This window comes from Suillus discolor (genome assembly GCF_016758755.1).
Source record: "Suillus discolor strain FC423 chromosome Unknown F5147scaffold_63, whole genome shotgun sequence".
Classification (NCBI taxonomy): Eukaryota; Fungi; Basidiomycota; class Agaricomycetes; order Boletales; family Suillaceae; genus Suillus; species Suillus discolor.
Window position 1 is genome coordinate 99,207 of NW_024541310.1, and position 27,094 is coordinate 126,300.

The 27,094-nt window shown below is 44.6% G+C and overlaps 6 protein-coding genes across 6 annotated transcripts; 4 read left to right on the forward strand and 2 right to left on the reverse strand.

Moving 5' to 3' along the window:
• Nucleotides 1–1,042: 1,042 nt before the first annotated feature.
• F5147DRAFT_777819 (uncharacterized protein) lies at nucleotides 1,043–4,061 on the forward strand (the record flags this gene model as incomplete). The annotated part of the gene is made up of 5 exons (XM_041442034.1): nucleotides 1,043–1,397; nucleotides 1,449–1,589; nucleotides 2,121–2,180; nucleotides 2,234–2,455; nucleotides 2,518–4,061. The coding sequence occupies 5 exons, from the start codon at nucleotides 1,043–1,045 to the stop codon at nucleotides 4,059–4,061; spliced, it is 2,322 nt and encodes a 773-aa protein (XP_041288713.1).
• Nucleotides 4,062–7,282: 3,221 nt separating this feature from the next.
• Nucleotides 7,283–9,194, forward strand: F5147DRAFT_747409 (uncharacterized protein; the record flags this gene model as incomplete). The annotated part of the gene is made up of 7 exons (XM_041439945.1): nucleotides 7,283–7,448; nucleotides 7,494–7,730; nucleotides 7,870–7,956; nucleotides 7,990–8,775; nucleotides 8,914–8,958; nucleotides 8,980–9,071; nucleotides 9,099–9,194. 7 exons carry the CDS (start codon nucleotides 7,283–7,285, stop codon nucleotides 9,192–9,194), a joined length of 1,509 nt encoding a protein of 502 aa, XP_041288714.1.
• Nucleotides 9,195–10,031: 837 nt separating this feature from the next.
• F5147DRAFT_583323 (uncharacterized protein) lies at nucleotides 10,032–10,364 on the forward strand (the record flags this gene model as incomplete). The annotated part of the gene is made up of 1 exon (XM_041431713.1): nucleotides 10,032–10,364. One exon carries the CDS (start codon nucleotides 10,032–10,034, stop codon nucleotides 10,362–10,364), a length of 333 nt encoding a protein of 110 aa, XP_041288715.1.
• Nucleotides 10,365–14,186: 3,822 nt separating this feature from the next.
• F5147DRAFT_656199 (uncharacterized protein) lies at nucleotides 14,187–15,150 on the reverse strand (the record flags this gene model as incomplete). Its single annotated transcript, XM_041434075.1, has 5 exons — nucleotides 14,187–14,406; nucleotides 14,456–14,600; nucleotides 14,668–14,709; nucleotides 14,792–14,860; nucleotides 14,997–15,150. The coding sequence occupies 5 exons, from the start codon at nucleotides 15,148–15,150 to the stop codon at nucleotides 14,187–14,189; spliced, it is 630 nt and encodes a 209-aa protein (XP_041288716.1).
• A 2,122-nt stretch (nucleotides 15,151–17,272) lies between these two features.
• On the reverse strand, nucleotides 17,273–19,587 carry F5147DRAFT_656200 (uncharacterized protein; the record flags this gene model as incomplete). Its single annotated transcript, XM_041434076.1, has 14 exons — nucleotides 17,273–17,435; nucleotides 17,484–17,503; nucleotides 17,599–17,659; nucleotides 17,762–17,896; nucleotides 17,935–17,958; nucleotides 18,023–18,096; nucleotides 18,151–18,512; nucleotides 18,559–18,600; nucleotides 18,736–18,751; nucleotides 19,011–19,082; nucleotides 19,128–19,223; nucleotides 19,281–19,323; nucleotides 19,423–19,459; nucleotides 19,527–19,587. 14 exons carry the CDS (start codon nucleotides 19,585–19,587, stop codon nucleotides 17,273–17,275), a joined length of 1,206 nt encoding a protein of 401 aa, XP_041288717.1.
• Nucleotides 19,588–19,771: 184 nt separating this feature from the next.
• Nucleotides 19,772–21,789, forward strand: F5147DRAFT_656201 (uncharacterized protein; the record flags this gene model as incomplete). Its single annotated transcript, XM_041434077.1, has 7 exons — nucleotides 19,772–20,155; nucleotides 20,213–20,458; nucleotides 20,587–20,722; nucleotides 20,807–21,121; nucleotides 21,263–21,299; nucleotides 21,381–21,594; nucleotides 21,628–21,789. 7 exons carry the CDS (start codon nucleotides 19,772–19,774, stop codon nucleotides 21,787–21,789), a joined length of 1,494 nt encoding a protein of 497 aa, XP_041288718.1.
• Between the last annotated feature and the right edge of the window lie 5,305 nt (nucleotides 21,790–27,094).

Genomic DNA, 27,094 nt, shown 5'->3' on the forward strand with positions numbered 1-27,094 from the left:
AGTTAAGCCCTTTGGATTTGACCCTTGAGCACATTCTTAACACTATCCGGCACATCCATTTCTCTCGGATGCACCTGCCCCATTCCTGTCATGTGACCAGTTGCCCTGGGTACACACATCTGTCCGGCTAACCCAAATATCTGGCCCACCCACTATGCCCTCGGCCCACCCATTTGCCCTGGGTACACACATCCGTCTGGCCAACCTATGTATCCGGCCTATTCCTCTCTGGTAACTGGCCTTGGCCTATCTGTGTCATGTGGGTACACACATTTCGGCCCACCCATATCCATTGTACACCATTCATTATATATAATGTCCTATATAGTAGTATATCCCTATACCAATGTCTATACCTTTTACTCTCGGCCCATCTGTCTACCTCGAGAATACATTCTGTCGGCCCACCCATTTCCCTTGGGGACACATTCACTCAGCCTACCTGTCTCCATTGCAAACTGGATTCACTATTCATAATGTCCAAATATAATAGTACATTGCTATACCACTGTCTATACTATACACACTCGGCCCATCTGTCTGCCTTGGATACATACATTCGCCCAGCCTACCCGTCTCCATTGTAAACCGGATTCACCATGATGCCCTATATACTAGTCCATTCCTATACTACTTGCTGTATTATATACTCCCAGCCCATCCATTTGTCTCAGGTACACACATGACCTCAGCCCACTCATGTATCATGGTACAATTATTGGCATGGGCCCACATGGGATACCCCATTCCCATTGGTACATTGTCATATTTGATTGCTTATCTGGGACGGGTGAATTCACTGAAGGGGCTCGTCATATGACTACATCTCCCAATAATCCTTTGGCCCTGGTTTGTTTGGTAGGCTGGATAGGGGTCTGGAAAAATAGGGGTCTGAAAAATAGGGGTCTGGAAAGATAGGGGGTCTGGAAATTTCCAGCTGAGTTTGAAATGTGCACATAACATTCAGCACTATGGATGTTGTACCTACCCCTAGCCTCACACTCATACTTCTAATTCACCCATTTCAACTTCTGGTACATTCATGTCACCCAAGGATCAGTCTTTCCCAGAACAACTTGCCTGTGTGCTCAATGAAACCTTTTCACAAAATGGCTTCATATTTTGTGAAGTTGACCAGTCACCTCAGCCATCTGGGTCTGCATCCCCACATCTGCCAACACCAGCACCTAATCCTCCTATCCAACATGATGATCAATCTTTCACCATGAATCAAAATCCTGCCTGTCCTTCACAATCTCATAACTTCTCCTTTGCCTTACAACAACTTCTTGACAATCTTGAGCCTGATGAGGTCATTCAAATCACTATTGGATGTGATCCTATTGAGTCTGAAGTTAATGTTGCTCAAGAGGATGAGGAGAATAGGCTTACAAGATGTAAGGATATTTGCATGTTTGAACAAGTTCACATGTTAATCCATCATTTAGCCATGAACTCAACCTTTGCCTTGCAACAACTTGTTGATAATCTTGAGCCTGATGAGGTCATTCAAATCACTATTGGATGTGATCCTATTGAGTCTGAAGTTAATGTTGCTCAAGAGGATGAGGAGAATAGGCTTACAAGATGTAAGGATATTTGCATGTTTGAACAAGTTGACATGTTAACCCATCATTTAGTCATGAACTCAACCCCTATTCCTAATGGATGATTCCTATACTCCCTCTCCTTGCCATACTTCTTCTTCCCTTGATACTGGGAATTCATCTACCACTATTCTATCATCTCCTGATGAACATCAAATGATTCAGGACTATTCATCCACCAATCTGGCCACTCTATCTAATATCCATACTTCTAACTATTGAACAATTTTGTTTGTGTTTTTGTCTTGTGTTTCCTAACTTTGTATATGTATATATGTTTGCATTTTGTTTGGTGTCTGCTAGTCATGTATTTGTATCAGGGTTGTAAAATTTATTTGTATTGGATCTGGGACAAGTTCAGCAGGGCTAGTTTCTTAATGTACCTTGGGAATGTAACAATAAAAGTTGCAAGTCAGGGAATGGTCAGATCAAGGAGTGGATAAGATGAGTGGATAGCTGCGTTGGAGCAGGGGACCCCTAGGCAGGAGGTCAGGTGGCTGAGGTGTTTTGCAGTGTTTGGAGCAGAGTCGTGGGGTTTAGGCAAGGTTTCGGCGTCGGTAGCACACATCATCAGTTTGTCGAGTCCAGCGTATGCAATAGCAGAGCCCACTCCAACTGGTGAACAGAGCAAGATCCTCTCACAGAGTCACTACCGTTCCTTCGAGTTTTCAGAGCCCAGAGCAGAGTCAAGAGCAGAGTCCAGAGCTACAGAGCCAGAGCCGAGTATAGAACCAATCCAGAACAAGTATCAAGCCTCGTGTCAGAACACGAGGAAACCGCACAAAGCATAGCATTTTCTCTTCATAAGTATAGCAAGAAAAACACTAAAGATGCAGATCTCTCAGACAGTACATTTCCTTCATCAGACTCATCACCTCTCGACACCCCAGAAACCAACCATCGCACGTAGAGTTCCTACAAGAACAAGCTGAGGAGTCAGAGTACGAAGTAGCGCAGCAGTTAGCAAACAACGAAGAAGATGATAAGGAATCCTTAACAGGAGCACCAGACCCATCTACAATTCTTTTCTCAGAGCAACAACCCCAAAGTCTAGCACACGCAAGCGTCTTAGCACTAGAACAACTTCCATTTCCACACGAGCAACAACCGAGTCCCCCTAGAGAGAGAAGACTGTTCCCTAGCTTCATACAAGCAAAACCTAGAGCCACGAAAGCTACTATCCCCGCAGCCCCAAAACTAGCCCAACTACATCCAGCACCAACTAACGTCATGGCTAGCGGACTGCTACCAACTTTATTTCACGGGAAAGAGAGCGAGAATGCACAAAACTTCATGAGAAGTACCGAGGTGTATTTCCTGATCAACAGAATCACAGATGAGATGACAAAGGTTGTGTTATTCAGCGCACTAATTTCAGCTGATCACTGGTGGACGAACCATGATGCACAGCACAAGAGCACATGGACCACAGTGAAAGCAGCCTTCAAAACGAAGTGGCCTATGATAATGGTAGCAGGAAAAACCATGTTGGAATATCAGAAAAAATTACTAGTGTTAAGGTTGAAAGAGGAGGATGTAGGAGAACACATTACACTAGCAGAAATCAAGATGTGGTCGCATATTCATTTCCATAATCAGCTCAAGACGTTGGTGCAGGATGCAGGAGTAGCCAACGCACCGGTTCTCATTCACCCCATCCGAGACGTGCTCCCAAGGGTTCTCCGAGACTTGACGACACCAGCACCACCCAATTGGGACACATTTCTCAACGAGATCAAGGATGTCAATGTTGACATACTGCAGGACAAAGTGAAGCAGGAGAAGGAGAAAAAGGAGGCAGAAAGAGCACAGAATGTTTGTATTGCGCGCTTAGAGAGCCGTCAGCATGACCCAGTGGAAGTTTTGCGCTTGCAGATGCAGCAAGCAACACTCGGGGCAAGTACCCCCACACGAGGGATGAGTGCAATGGTGCTGCAGACAAGAGAAAACCCTATGATGCAGCAAGGGCAGATTACCAGAAGACAAGTACGCTATACACCAACCAACCAGAGTCAGAACGGACAACAAGTATTGCGCAGTGCACCTACACAAGAAGAACAAGACAACCTACAAGCGAGAGTCAACGAAATACCACACCAAGCAGATACAGACCCGGGCCACACAGCCTACAACGAGCAGCGAAGACAGTGGGCAGCAAGGTGGGGAGAAGGTGCAAGGTGCAATGAGACTACCCCATTCCCCCTAACACCGGGTACAGCGCAAATATGTTCAGGAGAGTGTTTCCGGTGCGGAGCGCACAGACACATCAGTCCAGCATGTCAGTTACCACCAGACGCACAACTGCCGAAGAACGAGACAATTTGGCGAGGCATCTGCACTCGAACCCTCGGAACATACAACAGGGCAACGGCAGTACAAGTCAATTACGTGCTTGAAGAGATTTTCGCCCCAGAAGCTGCGGAGCAGGGAAAAGGCCAAGGGTCATTGGTGTAGAGGACAACCAAATGACCCTAATGCAGAGAGTACCTCAGTACATGGAACAATCTGTCCTCGCGTGCCGAGAGGAGACATGTGAGGACAAGCACTACACCTCTGTCAAACACTCCAATCATACAGAATATGTTGCTATACAACCCTGTTCTAGTGAACAATATGACATTGTTGAATTGTATTCGATGGATGACAAAGAGACTCACCACAACTGTCAACCGTTCTTGCAGTATGTCTCACTCAAAGGAAAGCAAGGAGAAACAATACGAGTCAAGGCACTTTTTGACGAAGGTGCTATGGTCAATGCCATGTGCACAACAGCATTCGAGCAAGTGAAAAGTCAGCTAGGAGGATGGGGAATGTCGTTAAAGAGATTACACATGGCAAACGGCGCAGCAATACCCTCCAAAGCAGCATGGAAATGAGAAGTCACGATAGGTGGAATCAAGACAGAAGGAGAGTTTGAAGTATTCGAAAGCGGAGGCGGATGGGAGTTCTTGCTAGGGAAACCATTACTGCAAGCATTCTGAGCAATACACGAGTACGAAACTGACGTGGTGCATATAACGGGAGAAGGCGGCTCAACGATAATCTACAACAAGAATCAACGGAGAGACAAGATGAAGGAAGGGTAACATGGTCTTACAAGAGAAGTCCAACCACAAAGTCATGACGCACACTCAGAAATCCATACTGATCAGAACCCAAGTCTAGAAACGAGTACTTCAGTACACATCATATCAAACGACGAGGCAGCGGTATTCACTAGAACGACGAACCCAGCGAACCCAAAGCGAGTCACCTACATTGCGAAGGCAGTACAGTATGGCGAAGCACTCACCGAAGAAGAATGCAAACAAGTGGAAGGTCTAGTAGTGAAATATTCAGACATATTCACATGTTCACTCGCGGAAGTCCTACCGGTCCCAGGGGCCCAACACTGACTGAATATACCAGAGAACGCAATGTTCAATCTGCGCATTCAGCAGAGAGCTCTTACACCACCGCAAGCACAGTTCGTGCACGGGAGGATCGATAAGATGTTGGCCGCAGGAATTATCGAAAAGGCACCAGCGGAAAAGGTTAAATGTTGCACTACCACGGTATTAGCGCAAAAAGCACATGAACAAGGAGGACTCACCCTAGAGGAACTTCAACGCAAAGTCAACGAACAGTACGTGCAACAGGGACAACCACCAGCATTCATGTTACTGGAATGCGAACTCCAGGAAGCACCTATAGCGGCACAAGAGAACAAACTGCAAAAATGGAGGATTTGTCAAAACTTTAACGAAGTGAACAGACATACCATTATAGTGCCAATGCCACAAGGAAATATACAAGCCAAGCAACTGCGACTAAGTGGACATAAGTACATGTCAGTATTTGATTTTGCATCTGGATTCTACGCTGTCGAGGTTCCAGAAGAGTCGAGACCATACACAGCCTTCTATGTAGAAGGATGAGGTTACTTTTGGTATAAACGTATGCCAATGGGACTCACCGGAGCACCCACTACATTCTGCAAAATGACAGCAGCACATCTACACAACTTAATTGCAGATACCTCTATGGAAATCTTCGTGGACGATGGGGGTAGCGCAGGTGACACGTTCAATGAAATGTTCGAGAAGCTAGAACACATCTTTCAGCGTTGTAGAGAGCGAAAATTGTCATTATCACCTACAAAGTGTCGTCTCTTCATGACGGAAACGACATTTGCAGGAGCGACAGTAGGGCCACAAGGAGTACAGCCGGATCTAGAAAAACTAACCGCTATCATAAACTGGGAAAGGCCAGCAGATGCACTCAACTTGGAATCATTTTTAGGACTCACCAGTCATTTTAGGGATCTAGTACTAGGGTACGTGAAACGAGAAGAACCACTGCGCAACTTAGTCAAAGATGCACCGCTGACACACCCATATACCAAGAACACGTACCGACGCATACTAAGGAACCACAAACTGGACAACCGATGGAATCAAGAGCATACTAAAGTGTTCTTAGATCTAAAAGCCACATTAGTAACTTGTCCCATCCTACAGGCGCCAAAGTATGATGGATCACCTTTCGTCGTTACATCCGATGGTTGTCAAGAGGGACTAGCAGCAGTACTATTGCAATGGACATGCATACAGAGGCCATCAGGGAAGTGGATGGAACACCTGCTACCTATAGCATTTGCATCAAAATGAACGTCAACAATGGAGCAAAAGTACAAACCTTTTATATTAGAGTTTGCAGCACTGAAATTTGGGCTGGACAAGTTCTTGGACATCATTTGGGGTTTCCCGGTCGAGATCAAGACAGACTGTCAAGCGCTAAGGGACGTTTTGCTAAGCGATCAGCTTAATGCCGCACATGCTCGTTGGAGAGATGGCATTCTAGCACACAGAATAACAGATGTACGCCACGTACCGGGTAAGTTGAATGTAATAGCGGATGGCCTTAGCAGGCAATGGGAAGGCCAGCCTTGCGACGCAGGACTACAGGACAGGAGCATGCGGACAGTCAGCGAAGACTGGGAAGTAGAGAAAGGTTTGGTCAATGATATATTACTAATGGGGAGAGGCAACTCTCTGCCAATTTCAAACTCAGCGCATGCCCTCGCTAGAGGGGTGTGTGGCTGAAATGGTGGTTAATGAAACCATCGACCGCTGGACATTAAGCACAACATTATGAAGACTACATTGTATGGAGACTTTACTGCGAAATATAAAGCTGATTGTATTCTCCATGCAAAAAAGGGAAAATGCGCGAATCGTAAGGCTACAGTGTTTGGCAAAAGCTCATGCAACCAACTTTTTCAAAAATTTTCATGGAGATTACAACTAAATCATGAAAAAAAGGCCTCTGATGGCTTTTCTCAACCCCCCAGCATATCGTGTTCAGTCACAACAGGGATGTCACAGGTAGTAGACTCATATTGTATTACATAAGCCTCATAAACGTGTTGCGTCGCATCACAAATCAACAGAGACCACTGTAGAACTCTCAATGCCCTCCCTATACCACCCAGGGGACCATTGGAAAACCACCAAGAGACAGACGTTCTACTGCCCAGATTGATCAGTTAGCTCAGCTTCATGCAAAAAAAATGCGCCAGAAATGAAAACACCCTTCCGAGTCCTCATAGCCCTACCCCCACCATGTCCCAACCTCCACCAGCTCATGCTTCCTCGCAAAACATCAACTTGCAACTGGAGGCCCTAATGCAGTGAATGCAGGCACTCACATCACACGCCGTAAACACGTCTTGGCGTGAGAAGTGTGCCAAGGCAAAGACTGAAACCTTGCACAAGCGTGTACAAGAAGCTGAAGCAGAATGCTGTCGGCAGACTGCCAAAGCTGATGCTAGTGTTATGCGCATCAGCACTCTCGAAAAACGTAATGGTGAACTTACCAAAAGAACCAAGGCTTTGTCCATGTGAGCTGCTCGTGTCCCAGGACAAAAGGTTCGTGCAGTCGAGAATGCAGTCAACAAACTTGTTGTTTCATGCACCATATCTGAGCCAACCTTGAAGTTGAAGGAAGGTGGTGTTATCACAGATGCTGCTCGAGATATGGTCCGTGACCTTGTAGCTATCCACAATCTTCCTGTATTGAGTGTCAATGGAGCAATAGCCACAATGTCCTCTGTCATAGGAGTTGATCTGGAGGGCACAATTAGTGAACAGAGCATTGGTCGGATCATGAAGGAGGCTTCAGTGGCAGCACAAGTACAACTTGTGGATGAGATCACACAGGTCGAAGGTACGAATTTATCCTATTTATAATTGTAGTCAGTCAAATAATGCAGCCACAACAGGAATAACCTTGAGCAGTGACAGAACAACCCATAAAAATATTAATTATCAGTCTCACCACCTCATGTACTCCTCTCCTGATGGGGAAGGTGTGACCTGATTTGCTGGGATCCTGCACGAAGTGAACCATACAAGCGAAACACAGTTGCAGGGTTGGAAGGACACAGCCGATGAAATGTATGCAGCTTATAATGAGTGTATGGACCACTCTCAAGATCCCCAAGAGTTCGCAGTGAAATCCAAAGGCATGCTCACAGATCATGCTGAGGATCAGAAAAAGCTGGTGTGGCTGTTCATGGAATGGAAGCGGATGTGTGAGAGAGAAGTTCGTGGCAAGAGGGCACTGGTCTCCCTACCTACGGATGACATCACTTGTATCATTGATCGCATGATGGAATGCATCATTGCTGCTGCCGGAGGGGTCAATGGGTGGGATGCACTGTCACTTGATGAGCAGCACAGACACACAAAGGCAGCTCACCAGCAGCTGCATGTTCATGTCGGGGAGCAACACTTTGCAGCTCTGACAGATGCCGAAAAGGAAGCAGTTGACTTTTTCGTCTGGGCCGGCTGCTGTATGCACAAGGAGTTAAATGCTGTCAAAGGGGGTAATGCGCGCATGACAGCATGGTGGGTTAAAAATGGGATTGAGGGGCCAATTCTGCTGATGAATAAAGATAATGCAGCCACAGCTGCATCAGGGGGGAACACTGCTGCAGTGTCACACGCGGTTCAAGTGTCAGGTCGTGGGGCTGTGAAGGCACTCAACCTCACTGGAGGTGTATTCCGACACAAAGATGACAAGAAAGGTCAGCAGGATGCCTTCCGATACTACATGGAAGATCAACTCGGCTATTTCTCTACCTGGCCTGACACGAGCAACACACATTATCAAAGTAACTGTGATGGTGCGAGTCAATGGCTAGTCCACCGACCCTTATTTATCCCTTATCTGGAGCTTATGCTCCACCACAAAGAAAGCCGCACTCACACGAACATGGAATGAAATGTGTATATGGCATTGTTCTTTCAAAAAACGGCTGAAGAGATGACTGCATTCAGTACATGGGGTAATTGTATTGGCCATCCTTGTATGCGCCAGATCCGAGGAGCACTGCGCGAATTTTCAAACATCCTAGACCTCCGTCCCCTGCACGACAATCTCATTATCCACGTGAAGAAGTTGATTGTCAACATAGATTTGGTCATCGGTCCCGATGCGACTTACCAGACAGCAACCCTTGACAGAAAGCCATTCGAACGACCAGAGGCCTTTTATGTCGTCCACAGAATGGCCCAAGACACAAAGACCTATCCTCACCTTTGACAACTACTCATCAAATTCCTTGAAGGTGCCCTCGAAACTCTCCTTCACTTTTGTGCAGAGTTTGCACCCGACGGTATCATTGCAAAAAGCACTGCTCCCCAACGGGAACTCGCTTGCATGGAAACCACAAATGATGCAAATGAGGGTGCACTCGGCACCCTCCGCATCACGCTCAGACATGCCCCTCGTATGTCTCTGTCACAATTCAATGCACGACTTCAATATAAGAAAAATCAAACTGGTACCTACATCAAGACATTTCTCGGACGCCGTCAGCGCAAGTATCTTCGTGGGAAGGCACGGGAATTAGACTCAAATGGAGGCGAGAGAAAATGGAGGAGGGCACAGGTGGAGTATGACCAAAAGCTGATTGAAAAGAACCACGAGATTGACAAGTGGAGGAAGGAACGGAGGATGCCGCCACTGCAAAGCTCGATGCCGTTGTGCCTTGTCTTGTGGATGCAGACTTGGCCAAGATGCGTGTTGCTGACATTGTTCTACAGCTTCGTTGGCATTGTGAGTTTGACTTACATGTACCACTAAACAAAGACATGCCAAAGTGGAAGGAGGACAAATTGAAGGTCCTGAGGGAAGCTATCGCACATTACACAAGTGGGGAGGTTACACACCGAGAAACCACACAGGAGGTTCCTTTGGAGACAGGCGAGAGTGAAGATGAGGACAAGCCTTGAATTTTTTGAGTAGAATAAGCTTACTAATTACTTTGACTTACTATAATATTCTACAGCTGTTTTGGTGTTGTACGGGCGTCGTAGTTCAATATAAGTTATAATGTTCGAACGGTTGTGTCGTTTGACTGCATTTCTTGCTTACATAATGCCACACTTTATTTGGCTGAGTTGCTGCTCCCCATTACTAACCTCGACGATAGACAAACATACGGTAAGAAGTCTTATGGAACACTTTACTAACGAATCTGTTTTTCTAGAAGTCATAGAATTGTTAGTGCAAATCAATTCAAACAAGCCATTGAGAGACCACAAACGAGCACACCACCGAGCATCAGAATACTTAATTGAAGACAGAAAACTATGGAGATTGCGAGGAGGAACAGCGGTCCGAGCTCGAAGTAGAACAGAATGTGTTTCACAAGAAGAAGCAAGACAACTAGCAGCAATGCAACATGAGCAGATGGGACACTGGGGATGAGACGCCATCCAAATAGCACTCACTGATCGAATATGTAGTCCCAAGCTTGACGCATCAATCATGGATGCTATATCAAACTGCGCTAAGTGTAAAAACTTTGGATCACAACATTTGCACTCACTGTTAGAACCTATAACCCACAGACACCCTTTCGAATTACTCGTCGGTGACTACCTAACGCTTCCTAAAGCCCACAGATACCATACCTTAGGTGTCTACTTAGACACCTTCTCGCAACATGTATGGGTCTTCAAATACAAATCCTTGGGAACAGCGCGCACAACGGTAGATAGCATATCGCAAATCTTCCAGAACTTCACATTGTCAGAGACGTTCATGAGTGACGGGGAAAACATTTCAACAATACCGAAGTTCAAGAATACTGTGCTAAGTGGTCATGCAAAACACATGTAGTAGCAGCATACTCACCTTGGATTAATGGACTCGTAGAAGGCATGAACAAGATCTTATTACACGTGCTCAAACACCTATGTGCCACGAACTTAGGCAAAGACGAATATGAAGCAATATCATGGGACACCTTACCAAACAGCTGGCTGAAGCACCTCGAAGAAGCAGTCGCAGTGTTGAATTATCAAATTCTACCAGCGCTGAAGTTCTCGCCGAAAGAGTTTTTACTAGGACAAGTGATTAATACTCCAAGGACAGACATAGCTAACTGTACATCAGCATTGCGAATATCGGACATGAATATTCACATGGCGTACGTGGCACAGCAACACTTAGACAGGTATGAAGCCATAGTACAGCACGCAGTCAAGAGGAAAGCAGTGTTTGACAAACACGTATTATTGTGTTCACCAAGGGAGGTTATCTTCATGAAAGGGCAGCTCGTTCAATTCTATTACAGTGGTGCACATGACACACTAGAGGCAAAACGCAAACTTTTGCCAAAGTTGTCACCTCCACATCACGTCACAGAAAGATTACGAAACTTGTACCGTTTAGAGAACACGCAAGGCGAACCATTGTTGGGCGAGTTTCACGCACGAAGGCTAAGGGCATTTATACCAAGAGAGGGTACAAAGCTAGACAAAGAGCAGAGGGAGAGAGAAATGCAAGAGGAACAAGAAGAGGAAGATGAAAAACAAGAAAACGATCAGAATGAAGAAGAAGACCAACCATATCAAAGAAGGCAGGAAGATGACGAAAAAGAAGGAGAAAAAGAAGACTATGATGACAAAGATGACAAAGATGACAAAGGATAGAAGAAGCAAGGATCTGTGATGTGGTCGTCGCTGTTTTTAAGGGGGGCACATGGAGCAGGGGACCCCTAGGCAGGAGGTCAGGTGGCTGAGGTGTTTGGCGGTGTTTGGAGCAGAGTCGTGGGGTTTAGGCAAGGTTTCGGCGTCGGTAGCACACATCATCAGTTTGTCGAGTCCAGCGTATGCAATAGCAGAGCCCACTCCAGCATTCAAGAGCTTCAAAATTGGTATAGGGTCTCTATGGGTCCAATGAGAGGATGGCTGAAGAAAAATGGAGAAATGTGCAAAAGTGCGAAAATATAGTAGGAGGAAGGGGTAGATAATAGGGAAATAGTAGCAGGTCATACCAGGAAGTTTCATGGGGCAAAAGACAGAGCCACTGAGGGATGATAGACCATCAAAAAAGTGACATGAGACAAGCCTTGGTACTTTCAGAAAAACCTTATCTCTCCTCAACCTCTCAAAAACACCAAAATGACTATATCTCAATAACCTCTGCTCCAAATTGGACAAATGAGGGGTCCTAAAAAACCCCTAAATGAGGAGAATATAGGGATGCTCAATTCTCAAATGTTGTTGTCGTTTGTTGTTCGAACACAGGTACAACACTGATTGCCGACGTTTGCGTGCTCTTACTAATCCTTATTTGGCACCGGTCAGTGGCGCTCTCCAGCCGCTTAGCTGCAATACTGCGCTCAGCGGTATCAGCCTTAGTAATTGAATCAACGACCAAATGTTCAACGTTCAGCGTCGAACTGCCACCAGTATGCCTTATGTATAGCGGCGAAAACACAATTATAGGGACATCCTTACATTACATTCCATCTTAGCCAGTACACTGGCTGTATCCAAGCAGTCACAACACAATTTTGAGCAAGTCTTCTCTCCAGAACATGGAGATTTCGATGACGAAGCCAACCAAAGGATATCCCACTTTTTCCATGGGACAAGTATGGGCCTTCGTGCACTCTTGCTAATGCTATCTGGACCCAGTTCCCGTGGACCCTACAACCAGTGACAGAAGTGTGAGGAATTCTTCGATGTATCAATGAGCTGGCCAGATCGAGATTTTTGTCATGAATATTGGTGAATGGTTTTTTTTTGGTTTTATTGAAGCGCTGACGCTCTGTTAGTATCAGCCGTGTTACTTTCGACCGCTTGGTACAGCTCTTAGAGCAGAATCCAATATTTGAATCAACAGGGAGGAAGCCGCAGCGGCCTGTCTGTTATCAACTTGCCTGTTTTCTCGTTCATTACGGAATTCGTGGTGCGGACCCCCTGCAGGCTGTGCATAAGCTTGACATTGGCTTCAGCACAGTTTTCCTCCATTGTCGATGTGTTGTGCGTGCTCTGCGGGAGATTGGTATGCAGGTTGTCACTTGGGGTGATGAGGACTGTCAAAATGAAACAATGACATGGGTTTGGGACCGATCTGGAATTCCAGATTGTGTTGGGATGCTCAATGGCTCCCTGATTCGTCTGACTGAGATGCCAGAGCAAAATGGCTTGACTTTTATTTGTCGAAAGAAGTATCCCGCTGTGAGTACATTTTCTGTGCATAGTTTTGATTAACTCACTTCATACATAGAATAATATCCAAGCTGTTGTCGACCATGAGAAGTGTTTCATGGCAATTGAGCTAGCTTGGCCTGGTTCTGTTTTGGACATGACAATGTGGAAGAAGTCTCACATCTGGCAACACCGGCTTGAATATTTCCCCAACAACACTTTAGTCCTGGCTGATAAGGGTGTGTCGTGTCTTCGTGTCTTCTACTTACCTACTTTTATGTACTGATCCTGCTCCAGGTTACCCATCTTCGCCATACATACTCCGTCCATTCACTGAGCCTGAGGTCAATGGGCAGCCAGCTAATGAAAAAGCATACCAACATAAATTCAACAAATGCTTGTCTTCACAGCGCATCATCATTGAGCATACATTCGGCATATTGAAGGGTCATTTTCCTAGTCTAAAGGATCTGCCACCCGAGCAAGACATCCGAGACACATACCGTGTTGTTGAAGCTCTCCTTACTCTGCATGTCACATGCATAGACTTGGGTGATGCTCCTGATTTAATCCCGCTCTTTGATAATAGTGATCCAGACCATGACGGTTCGGAGGATGACATGGCTGATGTTGATGTTTCTGGCTATGGTGGAGTTGTTGAAGATGATGAACTAGAGCTTCCTAGATGGGAATCAGATGAGTGGTTAAGGGAAGCTGGCCATTGTCGTCGTCTCGCCATTCTAAATTATCTCTTCCCATTGTGATATATAACAGCAATTATTACTGACCTGCAATAGCAAAGTAGTCCAATAGCACTCGACGAGCTGCTACCTTCACCTCATCTGGCATGCCGTCCATAGTCAAAATCTCTCGGGCATTCTTCACCTTTGCCTCACGTTCTGCCAGTGTCACCTCAGCTCGCCCCTTCTCTACTATAAAATCATACTGTTTATTCTCTCGATCCTCGCGTTTTTTGAGCAACTTCAGCCACTCGCTGTCAGTGTTTGCAGTTGCCTTGAGGAATTCAACATTGGATGAGAAAAAGTCAGCAGCTTCAATGCTGATGTTGCTCTGTGAAGCCTTCTTTTTATGTCGTGGTGCAGGCACCCCTTTTGATACTGATTTGGGCCTTTGTTTCAGCAGCTGATGAAGTTGATCTCTGCAGAGCTTTGCCGCAAGCCTTCTTCAGCTTGACTTTGTGTTCCTCATCACTGGTGTCACTCTCGTCGCTGCTGATAATCAGTGTGTCAGATATTATTCCAGAATGGAATTCCTCCTCCCACACAAGTCCTGGATGTTCACCAAGTCTACCTATCCTCGTAAGTGTTGTGCAGGTGTCAAGCTACTAATACTCACTGGCTATTGAACAGCTCATACCATCCCCCTTCATACCATTTCTTCAACATAGCACCTGATAGATTCTTAACATCCTTCCCCAAAATTTGTGCATTTTCAAATTTCTCATCCAGCATCTCAACATCAGGATCACCACCACTGTTGCCTGTGATAGACTCAAAATTCAGGATGTATGAAAATATCCTTCGTAAGCATTCATAATGTCCTCTTACTGACTCTGCACTGCATCTTCCTTTGAATATCCTTTTGGAGATCTGTATTGATCAGTGTCAGCACTGAGCTTAGTAAGTTCAATTCATGTTTCCATTACCTTTTTATAGACATGCTTAGCATTACCTGCAAGGCCTTCATAGAACTCGCTATCACCTCCAAGAAGGGTCTCGAGCAAAAGTTTGGTGTCCTCGTCTGACTAACGGCCATCTTCTTCAAGTCGAGTTATTGCTTCTTCTCCTTCAACTTTGCACCTGTGGCTTTCTGCTTTGATCCTTTGGTGGAACGAGGCTGGATTTGGTTGGTACCTTCGCTAGGTTGAGTTACTGACTTGCCATTCTCTTTCCGTATCTTCTTTGTACTGTCTCTTTCTCCTGATAGGTCATTGCACTCTTCCTCATGTTCTCATTTCTGTTGTGACCCAGCTGCCACTGGCAACTGTTGCGAGTTGATTGGGAGAACTGTCCTGTCACTTGGTATGTCATTCGTTACTGGCGGCTGTGAATTGACTTGGGGAACTCTCCCGACACCAGGTGCCTCGTTTGCCTAACTATAGGCAATCTGATTTGGATTTGGATGAGGCTGATTACAGTGTTCGAGCATCTGGTGAATGCAGGGTAGCTTCAACTTGTCAGTATATTTTGAGCACTTTGGTTGTGTCAAAGACTGACCTATATACCACTAGATTGTTGGATATAAGGCTAGCCAGGCTGGGAGATTGGGGCATAGGCCTGGTCTCTGTGAGCCCAGCTAGTATTTTCATACTCAAAAATTAGCCATGTATGAAGCTAGTGAAGATGAATGTCCTACCGCTGAGCCTCATACCACTGGTAATTATCCCACTGTTCTTGATAGGGCCTCAGGCTATATGTAGGCACTACTGCCTGGGGCTGGTGACCACCTGCGGAATGTTGTCCTCTCCCACCTTGTGACAAAATGCAACTGCGACCATGTGATGGGTTCTGCTGTTGATATTGGCCTGGATTTGGAAACTGACGTGGATTGCCTTCACTAGTGTCATGACCAGCTACATAATAGCTCATTGTTCACTGCTTAGCGAGAGTTTTCAACAGTTTGTCAGACTCAGAAACGAAGCTAGGCTGTCATCTGGGCTCGGAACCATTTGCAGAGGCGGAAATGAAATACATTACTTGGTTGTTGACATAAACAACTCTAAATCTAAGTGAAACGACAACGACATTTTAGAATTGAGCATCCCTTATGGCCCTTGAAATACGAGAGATCTGCTCCAAAAATGTGTGGGAAAGTTGCTTATCAATGTGGAGGGGGGGAGGAGAAGAATATGAAAATAGAGGAAGGAGCGACTGTGGTTGGGTAAAGGGATAAAAGAAAAGAGTATTGAGGAATGGGGGTGAAGGAAACACCCCTAGGTGAGCAGAGAGCCTAAAACAAGAAACCCTCATGGTGGGCTAGGCAGATCCATAGATACAGACTATGAACTCCCCTTGAATACTCTTATAAAGAGACAACATAGATTACTGTAGTACTTTACTTTGACCTACTAGGTGTACTCCCAGAACTAGCTCTTTAATATAGAGTTATCTTGAACTATTCTTTCAGTTATGGCCTCCACCTTGACTGTTGTTTAAATGAGAGCATGCCATGGGATGGCAGTAGGATATAATCTGGCTCGCTAACTACCTCGGACCCCACTTTATCTCCCTTGCTATGAGTCATAGCAAGTAGAGTCACTTTTGGATACTTATACTTCATGCAATCAATCTCTTTGTTCATTTGGAATGATTGTTTGGCTGGACTGCTGCCATTTTTGCATATCAATACCTTTAACCTCTTTCAATAGACTTTGCATAGTCATACTATGGTACTCTCACAAGTCTTACACTTAGATATATTTTGACATACCTGCCGTATTCATTCCCGGAAACATTGTTGTTTCACCGGAAGCTCTTCAGACACTTTGCACAATCTCAGACCTTCATTTCTTGACATCGGACTACACTCAGACACATCGGACCAGTACTTTGGTACTTTGGACATACCTTTGAACCCTCTGAATGCACTTGAGGTATTTTTTCCTTTCCCCATCTTCAATCTTAACAAGATATCCCTTGCATTTTATTATCAAGAGATAGTTCTATAGGCAGTCTCTTAGGGATAAACATTACACTTGTACTTTGAGTTATAAGGTAACATCTTTTATAGAGCCTACTCAGAATCAACTCTTTACACTGGCCTCCTTTGAGTGATTGTTGCAGCTGGACAATGATAGCACAATAAACACATACAATCTTATGGAAATAGTTTGAGGCAACAAGGTGTATAAAAAGCCGACATCAGCAAAAATGTGAGATGCAACATAGCACTATGGATGCTACAATGCATCCATAGCTTGGTTGCAACCCCCCCCCCCCCCCCCCCTACATAGCACTACATACCTCAGGACATCTGATTTTTTGTGCGATATTGCATCCTGTACCTTGCTCCTCAACTATAGAGCTATGCTATGTAGTGCTCTATATCACTCCATAGTATAACATACCATGCAGCCAAAATCATAGCACACTCGAACAAATGGAAGCAATGCAGTCTATTTAATAGCACAATTTGAACAAATAAACAGTTATCCTACTCATGCTTGCCTTCGTTGTCACCATCAGACTCCTCCGCAGCATCACTCTCATTCCTATCATTGCCTCCCTGCATATATTCCTGAACTGTGTGCTCAATCTTATGATCATATAGGTAGTCCCCATGTACAACCTCAATCAAATCCACTTTAGCATGTTTTCTGTAATGTTTGAGATGTGTAAAGACTAAATGATTGCAAGAGACTTACCTGCCAGTATTATTGATTTCCTTGAGGATAGCATCGAGAATCCCATGTTATTTTGTTCGCGCATCAAACTTCTTAAGATTGGCAACATGCTTATCATATACCTCTTTGTACTCACCGCCTGAAAAACTGATATCGGTCCACTCGCCATCAGCCCATTCATCAATACAGCATTCTGCCTGCAGCAAAACATGTTAACATATAAATATAAGAGTGAACCTGCACGACTCACTGCAGTATATCACAAGGCCAGTGCAGGAATGGGAAATGGACTGAAATACTTATCAAACATGATCCCTTTGTCCCTCTCATTCTGGTACCAGATCAAATTGGCACCCTTTTGATTCAATCTTGTTCGAAAGAGGCCACTGCGAGGGTTCTTGCTCTTTCTGTCTCCAAGGTCCTTTAAAACTAATCTAAGTATGTGACAGGATGCTGGACATAGTCTACTCACATGGTAACATAGTCCAAACTTATCCTTGAGGTCACATATGAGTTAGCGATTCTTAGCCTTGACAGATTCCCTGGTGCTGCAGTCAAACCTGTAAATGCTCTCCACAAGAGGTCGAAGCTTGGCTTTCACCTCACTTGTGAGATGCAATGTGTGATGGGTAATCTTGAACAAAAGATTAGACAACATGAATAACACAGACAAATTTAAATTAAATACTATCTGGATGATCTCACTATTGAATCCTATCTCAATGTTGAGAGAGACACAGGCCTCCTTCCAAGCTTCTTTCACCCATGATACTTGAGTCATGCAATCTGGATAAGCATACTGAGATGCAAGCCATCCACAAAAGTCTCCAATTGTAAACTTGATAAGTTGCTGGACTGCAACTTCATAATCACGAGCTGCCACACATCCTTTGCTCTTGCATATCTTGCATGGGAACAACTGGTCATGGTGCTGTGGGGAAGGAGAATCCTCAGATAGGTCTTCTGCATTGCATTTCCATTTGCGGTTGAGTGGCATATTACACTCATTGTTGGAAGATGACAGATAGCGGCCTACATCCTTGTGAGAGTCTGCGAAAATATTCAGTGGCTATTCAAGTGACCGAACAGTGCCTACACTCATCATCAGAGACATTCTGGTCCATGTATGTAGTCTCATCTGTGAAGTCATTGTCATCAGCATCTCAAGGATCAATGAAGTCTCTGTTGCCATAGTGCTCCTCCTGCTCATTATTGCTCAGGTTATTGTTGTGGAGCATCGTCAGTTCTTTTGCCCATGCAGCTGTGAACTTACAAACACCCATTAACATCTTAACAAAAATGAATAGATACACAATGTTCAATAACTTAGTGACTCACAGTATTCACATGTCCCTACCTATGCTCATTATGAAGGCTGCCGACAGCCTGAGACTTACTCATGTGACTGTTGATGAAACCAGAGTCCTTGAGTGACTCCTCATCAGTTCAGGGCAACATTCATATCATTTTTGATGTCACCTGGGTAAGAGTATCCTTACTTCAGCCACCAGACAGTCTTCATGAAGTGGGGGTAGGTTGTGGTGGGACCTTGGTGAACCGAGGCTTCAAACTGAGTGGATTGACTGTCGCACTTGCAAGTGGCACATTTTCAGCTGTAAACTACAAGCCAGTGAGAGTAGCTAGTAGACTGACAGATAAACATACCTGACTTCCATCACTACTGTGCGGCTCCCGATTCTTGCGTGATGTCTTGGTTTTCTGCAAGAGGCCCTGTCGGTGACCATCATGCTCTTGCTGTTCCTCGACTTAATGTATTGCAAGTCAGATTACAGATGAAATTTAAACTGTAACACATACCTTGGTACAATACTCTCTCTGAAGGACGACATTTGAGCTATTCCTGTAGGAGGCATGATTGATGAGTGAGTCAAACAAATGGCCAGATTAAGATAATAAGATGATTAAAAAATGGCAGATGAGGTTATCAGGAGGGACTCACCTTTTATGTGAATCCAGAGGGCAGATAAACACACCAGCTAACAACAGAAAACAAATCAACAGACTGACACAACACAGTTGTGAATCAACAACACAGGCACGCACAGTCACAAGCAGGAGTCACACCATACAAAGATTTGTGATGATGATCTGCACAGACCACCATGATGATGATTCTGAGACATGAGTGAAATCAGCTGAAAGATGTGATAATCAGATTTTCAGGAATGTACGCACCTCTGCAATCAACTGGTATGATGCACTGCTGCAATTTCTGCCTCAAGGCAAACTTCAAATCTACACGAGCAGTTAGCATTCATATTGCCAATACTCCAGGATGCAGGCAACACATGGAGTCATTCCAGAGGCATACCAGCAGCAAACAACAAGGTCACTCACCAGCTGAAGAAGATGTGGTCCCGGATTATGAGGGGGGTTTTGATGGTATGGCGGAATCCCATATTGATGCTCCATGGAGGGAACAGCAGCCTTATGTTGAAGAGGTGGAAGATAAACACAATGTGTGGATGTGTTATATTCAGTCATACCCAGGTCAAGTTGCAAAGACACTGGGCGAAGTGGAGAACATGTTCTGCACTATCAGAGCTGAACAAGAGGCTCTGGGGCTAGATCCATGGGCGCCCTTTGCAAATGAGGAGGAATGGTACTTGGTGAAATGGTTGATTGCGAGGGTGGGTCAGACGGTCATTGATGAGATCTTGAAACTACCCATTGTGAGCTCTTAATTTCAAAACAACAACTAAGAGAGACTTACGCATGGACATGAACAGGCTAGCCATAGGAACACTTTGTTTACTAGCAAATATACCTTAATGAAAGCCGTGTATCGGCTTTCACAAGGAACCAAATGGAAGTTGAAGAAAATCACTGTTGAGGGGAATATGGTCACCAATGGTGGTCAGCATGAAAAAGAGGAGCTTGAACTGTGGTTAGGGGACCCTGTAGACTGCATTCGAGAGCTGATGGGTAACCCGCAATTCAAAAACATGGTATCATATGCACCAGAGAAAGTTTTGGTGGATAAGGAAGGCAAGACATGACAGTTTGATGAGATGTAGACTGGTGATTGGTGGTGGGAGATGCAGGTCAGATTGTTGCACAACTACTATAGCTATAAATTGACATACTAAATCCATTCTGACAGGGAAGGTTGCCAGAAGGTGCTGTGGTTGTACCAGTGATCCTTGCCTCAGATAAAACATCACTGTCACAGTTTCGCGGCGATCAGGAAGTATGGCCTGTCTACCTGACACTTGGAAACATCTCCAAAGAGATACAATGTCAGCCATCAAAACACGCGGCTATCCTAATTGCTTACCTGCCTATCTCGAAGCTGGAGTGCTTCACATGAGACACCTGTTCAGCTGAACATTACTGCCTATTCCACTACTGCATGACACAGGTGCTGGAGCCACTAGTTAGTGCTGGGCAGGATGGAGTTGATATGACTTGCCCTGATCAACAAGTCAGGCAGATGCACCCCATAGTAGCTGCATATATTGCCGACTTTCCAGAGCAGTGTCTGGTAGCATGCTGCATGGAGAATTGGTGTCCAAAATGCACTGTTGGACATTACCACCATGGAGATATGAGACCATCTGCACCCCACGAACAAGATTCGACAATCGAAAACTTGCAGCTGCACTCTGGAGGCGAGCTGAGTGAGGAAATATTTGAGAGTGAGCTAGGTCTATGAGTAATACACACACCTTTCTGGACCACCCTCCCGCACAATGACATATTTCAATGTATGACTCCTGACATCCTACACTAGTTGCACAAGGGTGTCTTCAAAGATCATATTGTTAGTTGGTGCACAGACATCATTGGAAAGGACACACTCGATGCATGGTTCAAGTCAATGACATCATACCCAGGCCTGCATCACTTTCAGAAAGGCATATCAAAATGAAAACAATGAACTGGAGCCAACTATAGGGAACTGCAACATGTATTCCTTGGTGTGATTGCCAGAGGAGTCGAGAATAGGGGGATTGCCGCAGTGCATGCTGTGTTGGACTTTGTTTACTACGCCCAATTCCAGTCACACACAGAGAAGATGCTGAGCCACATGCAAGCTGCAGTCACCTCATTCCATGCCAACAAGGACGTGTTCATTGTAGGGTTACCGAAGTTCAGTCCAGAACCTAAGGTTCAAACCTGAACCCCTGAACTGGACCTACAGGTTCAGGTTCAGTTTTGGTTTAGGTTGGCCCTTGGGTGTGGGGTTCAGTTCCAGTTCAGGGCAGAGGTAGCCTCCCTGAACTTGGTTCAAACTGGTCTGAACTTGTATGAACCAGCTAGACTGTTGTTTGCCAATATTCAAAGGTTTTTGCAGCAGTACTAGACAGTAATTACCATATTTGATCAGGCAAATAACTCAAATTTTTTTGGTCAACAACCCTCAAACATCTGTCTACACAATGTCCAATGCTGATGAAAGTCAGTGTGCATCCAATCCAGATGGAACCTAAAAGGATGCATCTGAAATCACATTCTACGAGTCTGAATCTGACGAGATACCTATCAACAAAAATTCTGTAACATCAAAGATACCAGTTAAATCAGGTAATCCTATGTTAATCATACTATCATTTTCATCGCATTAACTCCATCTACACCAGCCCCGAGTCAGCTTGATATCCATTCAGCCCTCACAAAGTCTGGTGCTTTACCTGCAGCGAGAGTAGCTGGTAGCCGTGTTCGAAAACCAGCATGGAAGCTTACCACTCACGAAAATGCTGCATCATCATCATCTGCGACAAATCACAAACGCAAACATCAGTTGTTGGATCCAAACGATTCTGAACTAGCAACGGTCAAGTGCAAGACTTCTCATATGCGCATCGACTCAGAAGATGAGTCCAAAGACCCTCCCACATCTGTTCTCGAGTAAGATGCAGATGGTCACAATGATGCACAACTGGAGGATGGGGGCGGCAACACCTTGAAGTCTTATGCAGAGATTCAGGACAAACATTGCACTGAAACGCAGGTATGGTCTCATCATTTTGTGTTTTAAGGTCAAGTTATCTAACATTCATTTGCATCTGTTTGCACGCATTTGCACTCACATCTGCAGGTTCATTTTTTATTACCTTTACATCTATAATACTGACTTCAATCCTTTATCTCATTCGTTTGCGTTCATTTGCTCACATTTGCATTCACACTTGCGTCCTGTCCTCATTCTCATTTGTGTGTGAAACATTTGTGCCCCACGCTTCTTTGTTTGCATTCTTTTTTTGTTTGACCTTGTTTGTTTGCATTTGTTTCGCACTCAGGTATGTTTTTTGGTCAAAATCTGTGTATGTCATTACTTACAAACATTTGCATTCATTTTACATTCGTTTGCATTTGTTCGCACTCATTTGTGTTCGCTTTGCACTGCAATCGTTCACGCTCAGCTGTGTGTTTTTTCAAAATATGTATATGTCGCATTACTTACAAACATTTGCATTCATTTTTCGTTCGTGCGCATTCATTTGCGTTTGTTTTGCACTCATTTGTGTTCGCTTTGCACTGCAATCGTTCGTGCTCAGGTGTGTGTGTTTTTTTCAAAATATGTATGTCGTTACTTACAAACATTTGCATTCCTTTTTCATTCGTTTGTGTTTGTTCGCACTCGTTTGTGTTCACTTCGCACTGCAATCGTTCGCACTCGTTCGTTTGCATTTGTTTCACGCTCAGGTGTGTGTTTTTATTCGAAATATGTATGTTGTTACTTACAAACATTTGCATTCGTTCCGCACTCGTTTGCGTTTGTTTCGGACTTTCATTCACGTGAACGCTCGTTCACGACATTTGTTTTCGTTTGAATCGTTCACGCTCGTTTCTCACTCAGGTGTGTTTCTTTTTTCAATATATATATGTATACATCGCATTACTTACAAACATTTGCATATGTTCCGTACTCATTTGCATTCGTTCGTTCACAACATGTTCGTGTTTGTTTTCATTCGCGCTCGTTTGTTTGCATTTGTTCCACACTCAGGTGTGTTTATTTTTTCGATATATGTCAAATTGCTTACAAACATTTGCATCTGTTTTGCACTTGTTTGCATTCGTGCGCAACACTTCTTTGTAAAGATCTGGAAACACACTCATCGTGGACATGACTCACGCACTGATGATATTCAAACTATTTTTACCAGTGGAAAAGGCCAAAAAATGTCAGATAGCACTACACAGGACGGAAACTGGTGTGAAGTTTGCAAGTATGTGTTTCTGTTTGTCCACGTCTCTCCCGCTAGTAATCAAATTCAAAAGCAAGACATGTCACCGAGGGGGACTGCTGGTTCACGGGAGGTGTATCCACACTTCACAAACACATTGCTCGGTGTGTCATTATGTTTTATAATTTATTCTGTCTCTAATCTATGTGTTAGCAACTGGGATACTCATGGTCTGATCTATCAGGCAAAATGCAAGGCTGCAGGTATTGCCATGAACCACATGGCCTTACCGAAGGGTGCCCTCATCGACAATGTTACTGAACCATCAACTACCCAGTCGAAGCTTGATGGCTTTGCTCACCCCGCTTCTCGATGGACAAAAGAAGGCTTACTTGAGCATATTGTTGAGTTTGTTGTTACCGAAGACTAGGTATTGTGTCTATCATTGTTTGAATTCATTTATCATTGTTATGACAGTCTTTTATGGTCATTAACAAGGGACCTTTTCGAGCTATGCTTTGGTACCAACGTCCTCAAACCCTTGAGTCTGACATCCCACATCGTAGAAGCTTCAAGAAGAGATTCTTGCAAAGGCTAAGGAAGTCAAAGTTAAACTTCGAAAACATTTAAAAGTATGTATCATACATATTCGTACTATTGTGGCTATTGTGGCTGACCTCTGTAGGATGTCCATGGTCAGATCTCTCTCACATTTGATGCCTGGACCTCAATGGCATATGACTCCTACCTCGGTATCACTGCTCACTACATCGATGCACCTGTAGATAAGCCAACTGACTGGGAACTCAAGTCAAGGACCCTGGCCTTCACTGGCATTGATGGTGATCATGGTGGTGCCAATATGGCTTCCATCATTACCAGAGTTGTTGACTGCTATGGTCTTACTGGTAAGATTGGATGGGTGATGTCTGGTAATGCCTCTGCCAATGATAAGGCAATGAAAGTATTGCAGCGAGAGTTTGATAACCCTAATGGCCGTTGTTGGCTGGCAAAACGAGTTAGGTATGTGGCTAGTGTTGTCTAAGTTTATGGTCGAGTAACTGTGGTGGCAGGTATATGGAGCACTCAATGCACCTTGCAGCAAAGGCATTTCTTTAAGAGATCTGCCCAAACCCAGCTCGTATCAAGTCAAAGTCAAAAGGTCAATTGAATGGTGAGGATGAGGATGATGAAGACTGGGTTCATGCTATGGAGCTTGAGGAGCCTGCTCTTGAGGGTGAGGAAGTAGATGAGATAGAGGAGTTCAAGCCAGGTGACCTTCTTTGGAAGGTTCTGGCATTGATCCCTCAGGTATCTCTTTTTTTGTTGCTTCTGATGATGTAACCTATGTTTATAGGTCCGTCTTCGGCCCCAAGCAAAGACATACTTTGCCATAATTTGCAAGGAGGAGGGCTTAGCCCCACTCCAGCTTATCAAGTTGATTCGAACTCGATGGGGCTCCATGTGTGACCTCATCGAGCGACTCATTGTCAATCGTGCAGTATGTGTTATTTTCCTAATTTTGTTCACTTGCTAATTCTCCTATGAGGCTGTTGATAAGTTTTGTGCTATTGCGGACCATTCTTCGAAGGTTCCAAAGCTCAAGGGTAAGAAGTATGCTGACTATGCAATCACTGATGAGGAGTGGAATATGCTGTCCCTCATCGAAGAGGTGTTAAAGGTAAGAGTGACACCTTCTTTGATATCCTTGCTGATATCCTATTATGTAGGGGCCTTGAGATGCCCAGTCAATGTTCTCTTCTGAGAATCAGCCCACTGTGGGCAGGACTATTCCAACTCTTGAGACACTTCAGGAGCGCTGGGAGAGGCTTGCAAGTATGCCGAAGTTCATGAAGCTCAAGACTGCCTTGAACAAGGGACTCGAGAAGCTGAAAAAATATTACCGCCTTGTTGACCAGATCAATGTCTCTTTTATTAACTTAGGTAAGTCATATCTTGCCTGGTTTTTTTCTGACTGTTTCATGTTCTAGCCTTGGACCCCAACTTCAAGCTCGAGTATACAAAAGAACAATGGGACCCAGAATATTATGATGCAGGTATGATTTCACTCAAGGAAGTGGTAAGTTTTTTTTTGCTATGATGTGTCCAGCCCTAAGAACTATGTTAGTTTAATGTGTAGGCAGCCAATGCTGCATCAAATGAAGTACTAGAGGTTTCACCTCCGAAACCTGGTAAGCATGATTGTAATGTAGATACCACCACTTCTAATGTCTCCCTCAGATTTACCTGTCAAGGGGGGTGGATATGGCTCTACCATGATGTGTAAGGTAATAAAGGCCTGTATGGACCGTGAACAACGTGGCTGTGACCCCCACCAAGAGCTCAAGCATTATCTTGAGAGCCCTCTTGAGACTGTGGATGATTTGGTCAAGTGGTGGGGTATAAGTAATGATTTCTACTTATTTATTATTGCTCATCTGACACATGCTTTAGTATCATTCCTTGCAGTACCTCATTATGTCTTCCATTGCCCGTGATTATCTTGCTATCCAAGGTTCATTCACCTCTTCTGAGCGCTCATTCTCAAAGGTGGCTTGACTGTCACCATCAAGCACAACAACTTGCATGCTGAGGCACTGCAGATTTTGAAGGATAGTTATGATTGTGGTGATTTATCTGCAGCTGTAGAGGCAAAGAAGTGGGAGAAGAAGCCCTGGACCCCTGAATAGACTCAGATAACAATTGCAGAATTTTGATATTTTATGTATCTAGGTTCATAGGTTTGAACCAGTTCTGAACCTGGACCGAACCTACCAGAACCAGTTCATGTGAAGTTCAGTTCAGGTTCAGGTTCAGTTCAGTGGAACCTTCAAGGTTCAAGTTCAGGTTCAAAAAAAGTAGTCCCTAAACTGAACTGAACTTTGGCAACCCTAGTTCATCGAGCTTGGAGTGTGGGAACACTTTAACATTCCGAAGATTCATTCAATGATTCACTATGCCAAGTCTATTCATTTGTTTGGGAGGCAGATGGATTCAATACTGAGCTTCCAGAGCGACTTCACATAGATTTTGCCAAACGAGCTTACTGTGCAAGTAACCAACATGATTATGTCATACAAATGACCACCTGGTTGCGACAGCAAGAATCTCTGCAAATTCAAGATGCATACTTGCAGTGGTGGGCATCCCAATGTGCTACTGATGAGGATTCAGCCGCCAGTGAACATGATTCGGCTATTAGCAACTCAGACTCAGACTCCGACTCTCCTAGTGACCCTGGCGCCCCAGAGCTGTTTAATGTCATGCCTCATCAGATACACCGCTTCACCATGCTGATGGCCACACGTCGCTATCTCCCAAAAACTTGCCATTTTCCCAATATGCCAATTCAACACTTGATTGACCACCATGGTGCCTCACTATTTATCCCTACTCTCGAATGTTTATCCACGAACACACCCCGACCATCCAATCACATGGAAATCTGAATCTGCAAGAACACGTTGATGTCTACAA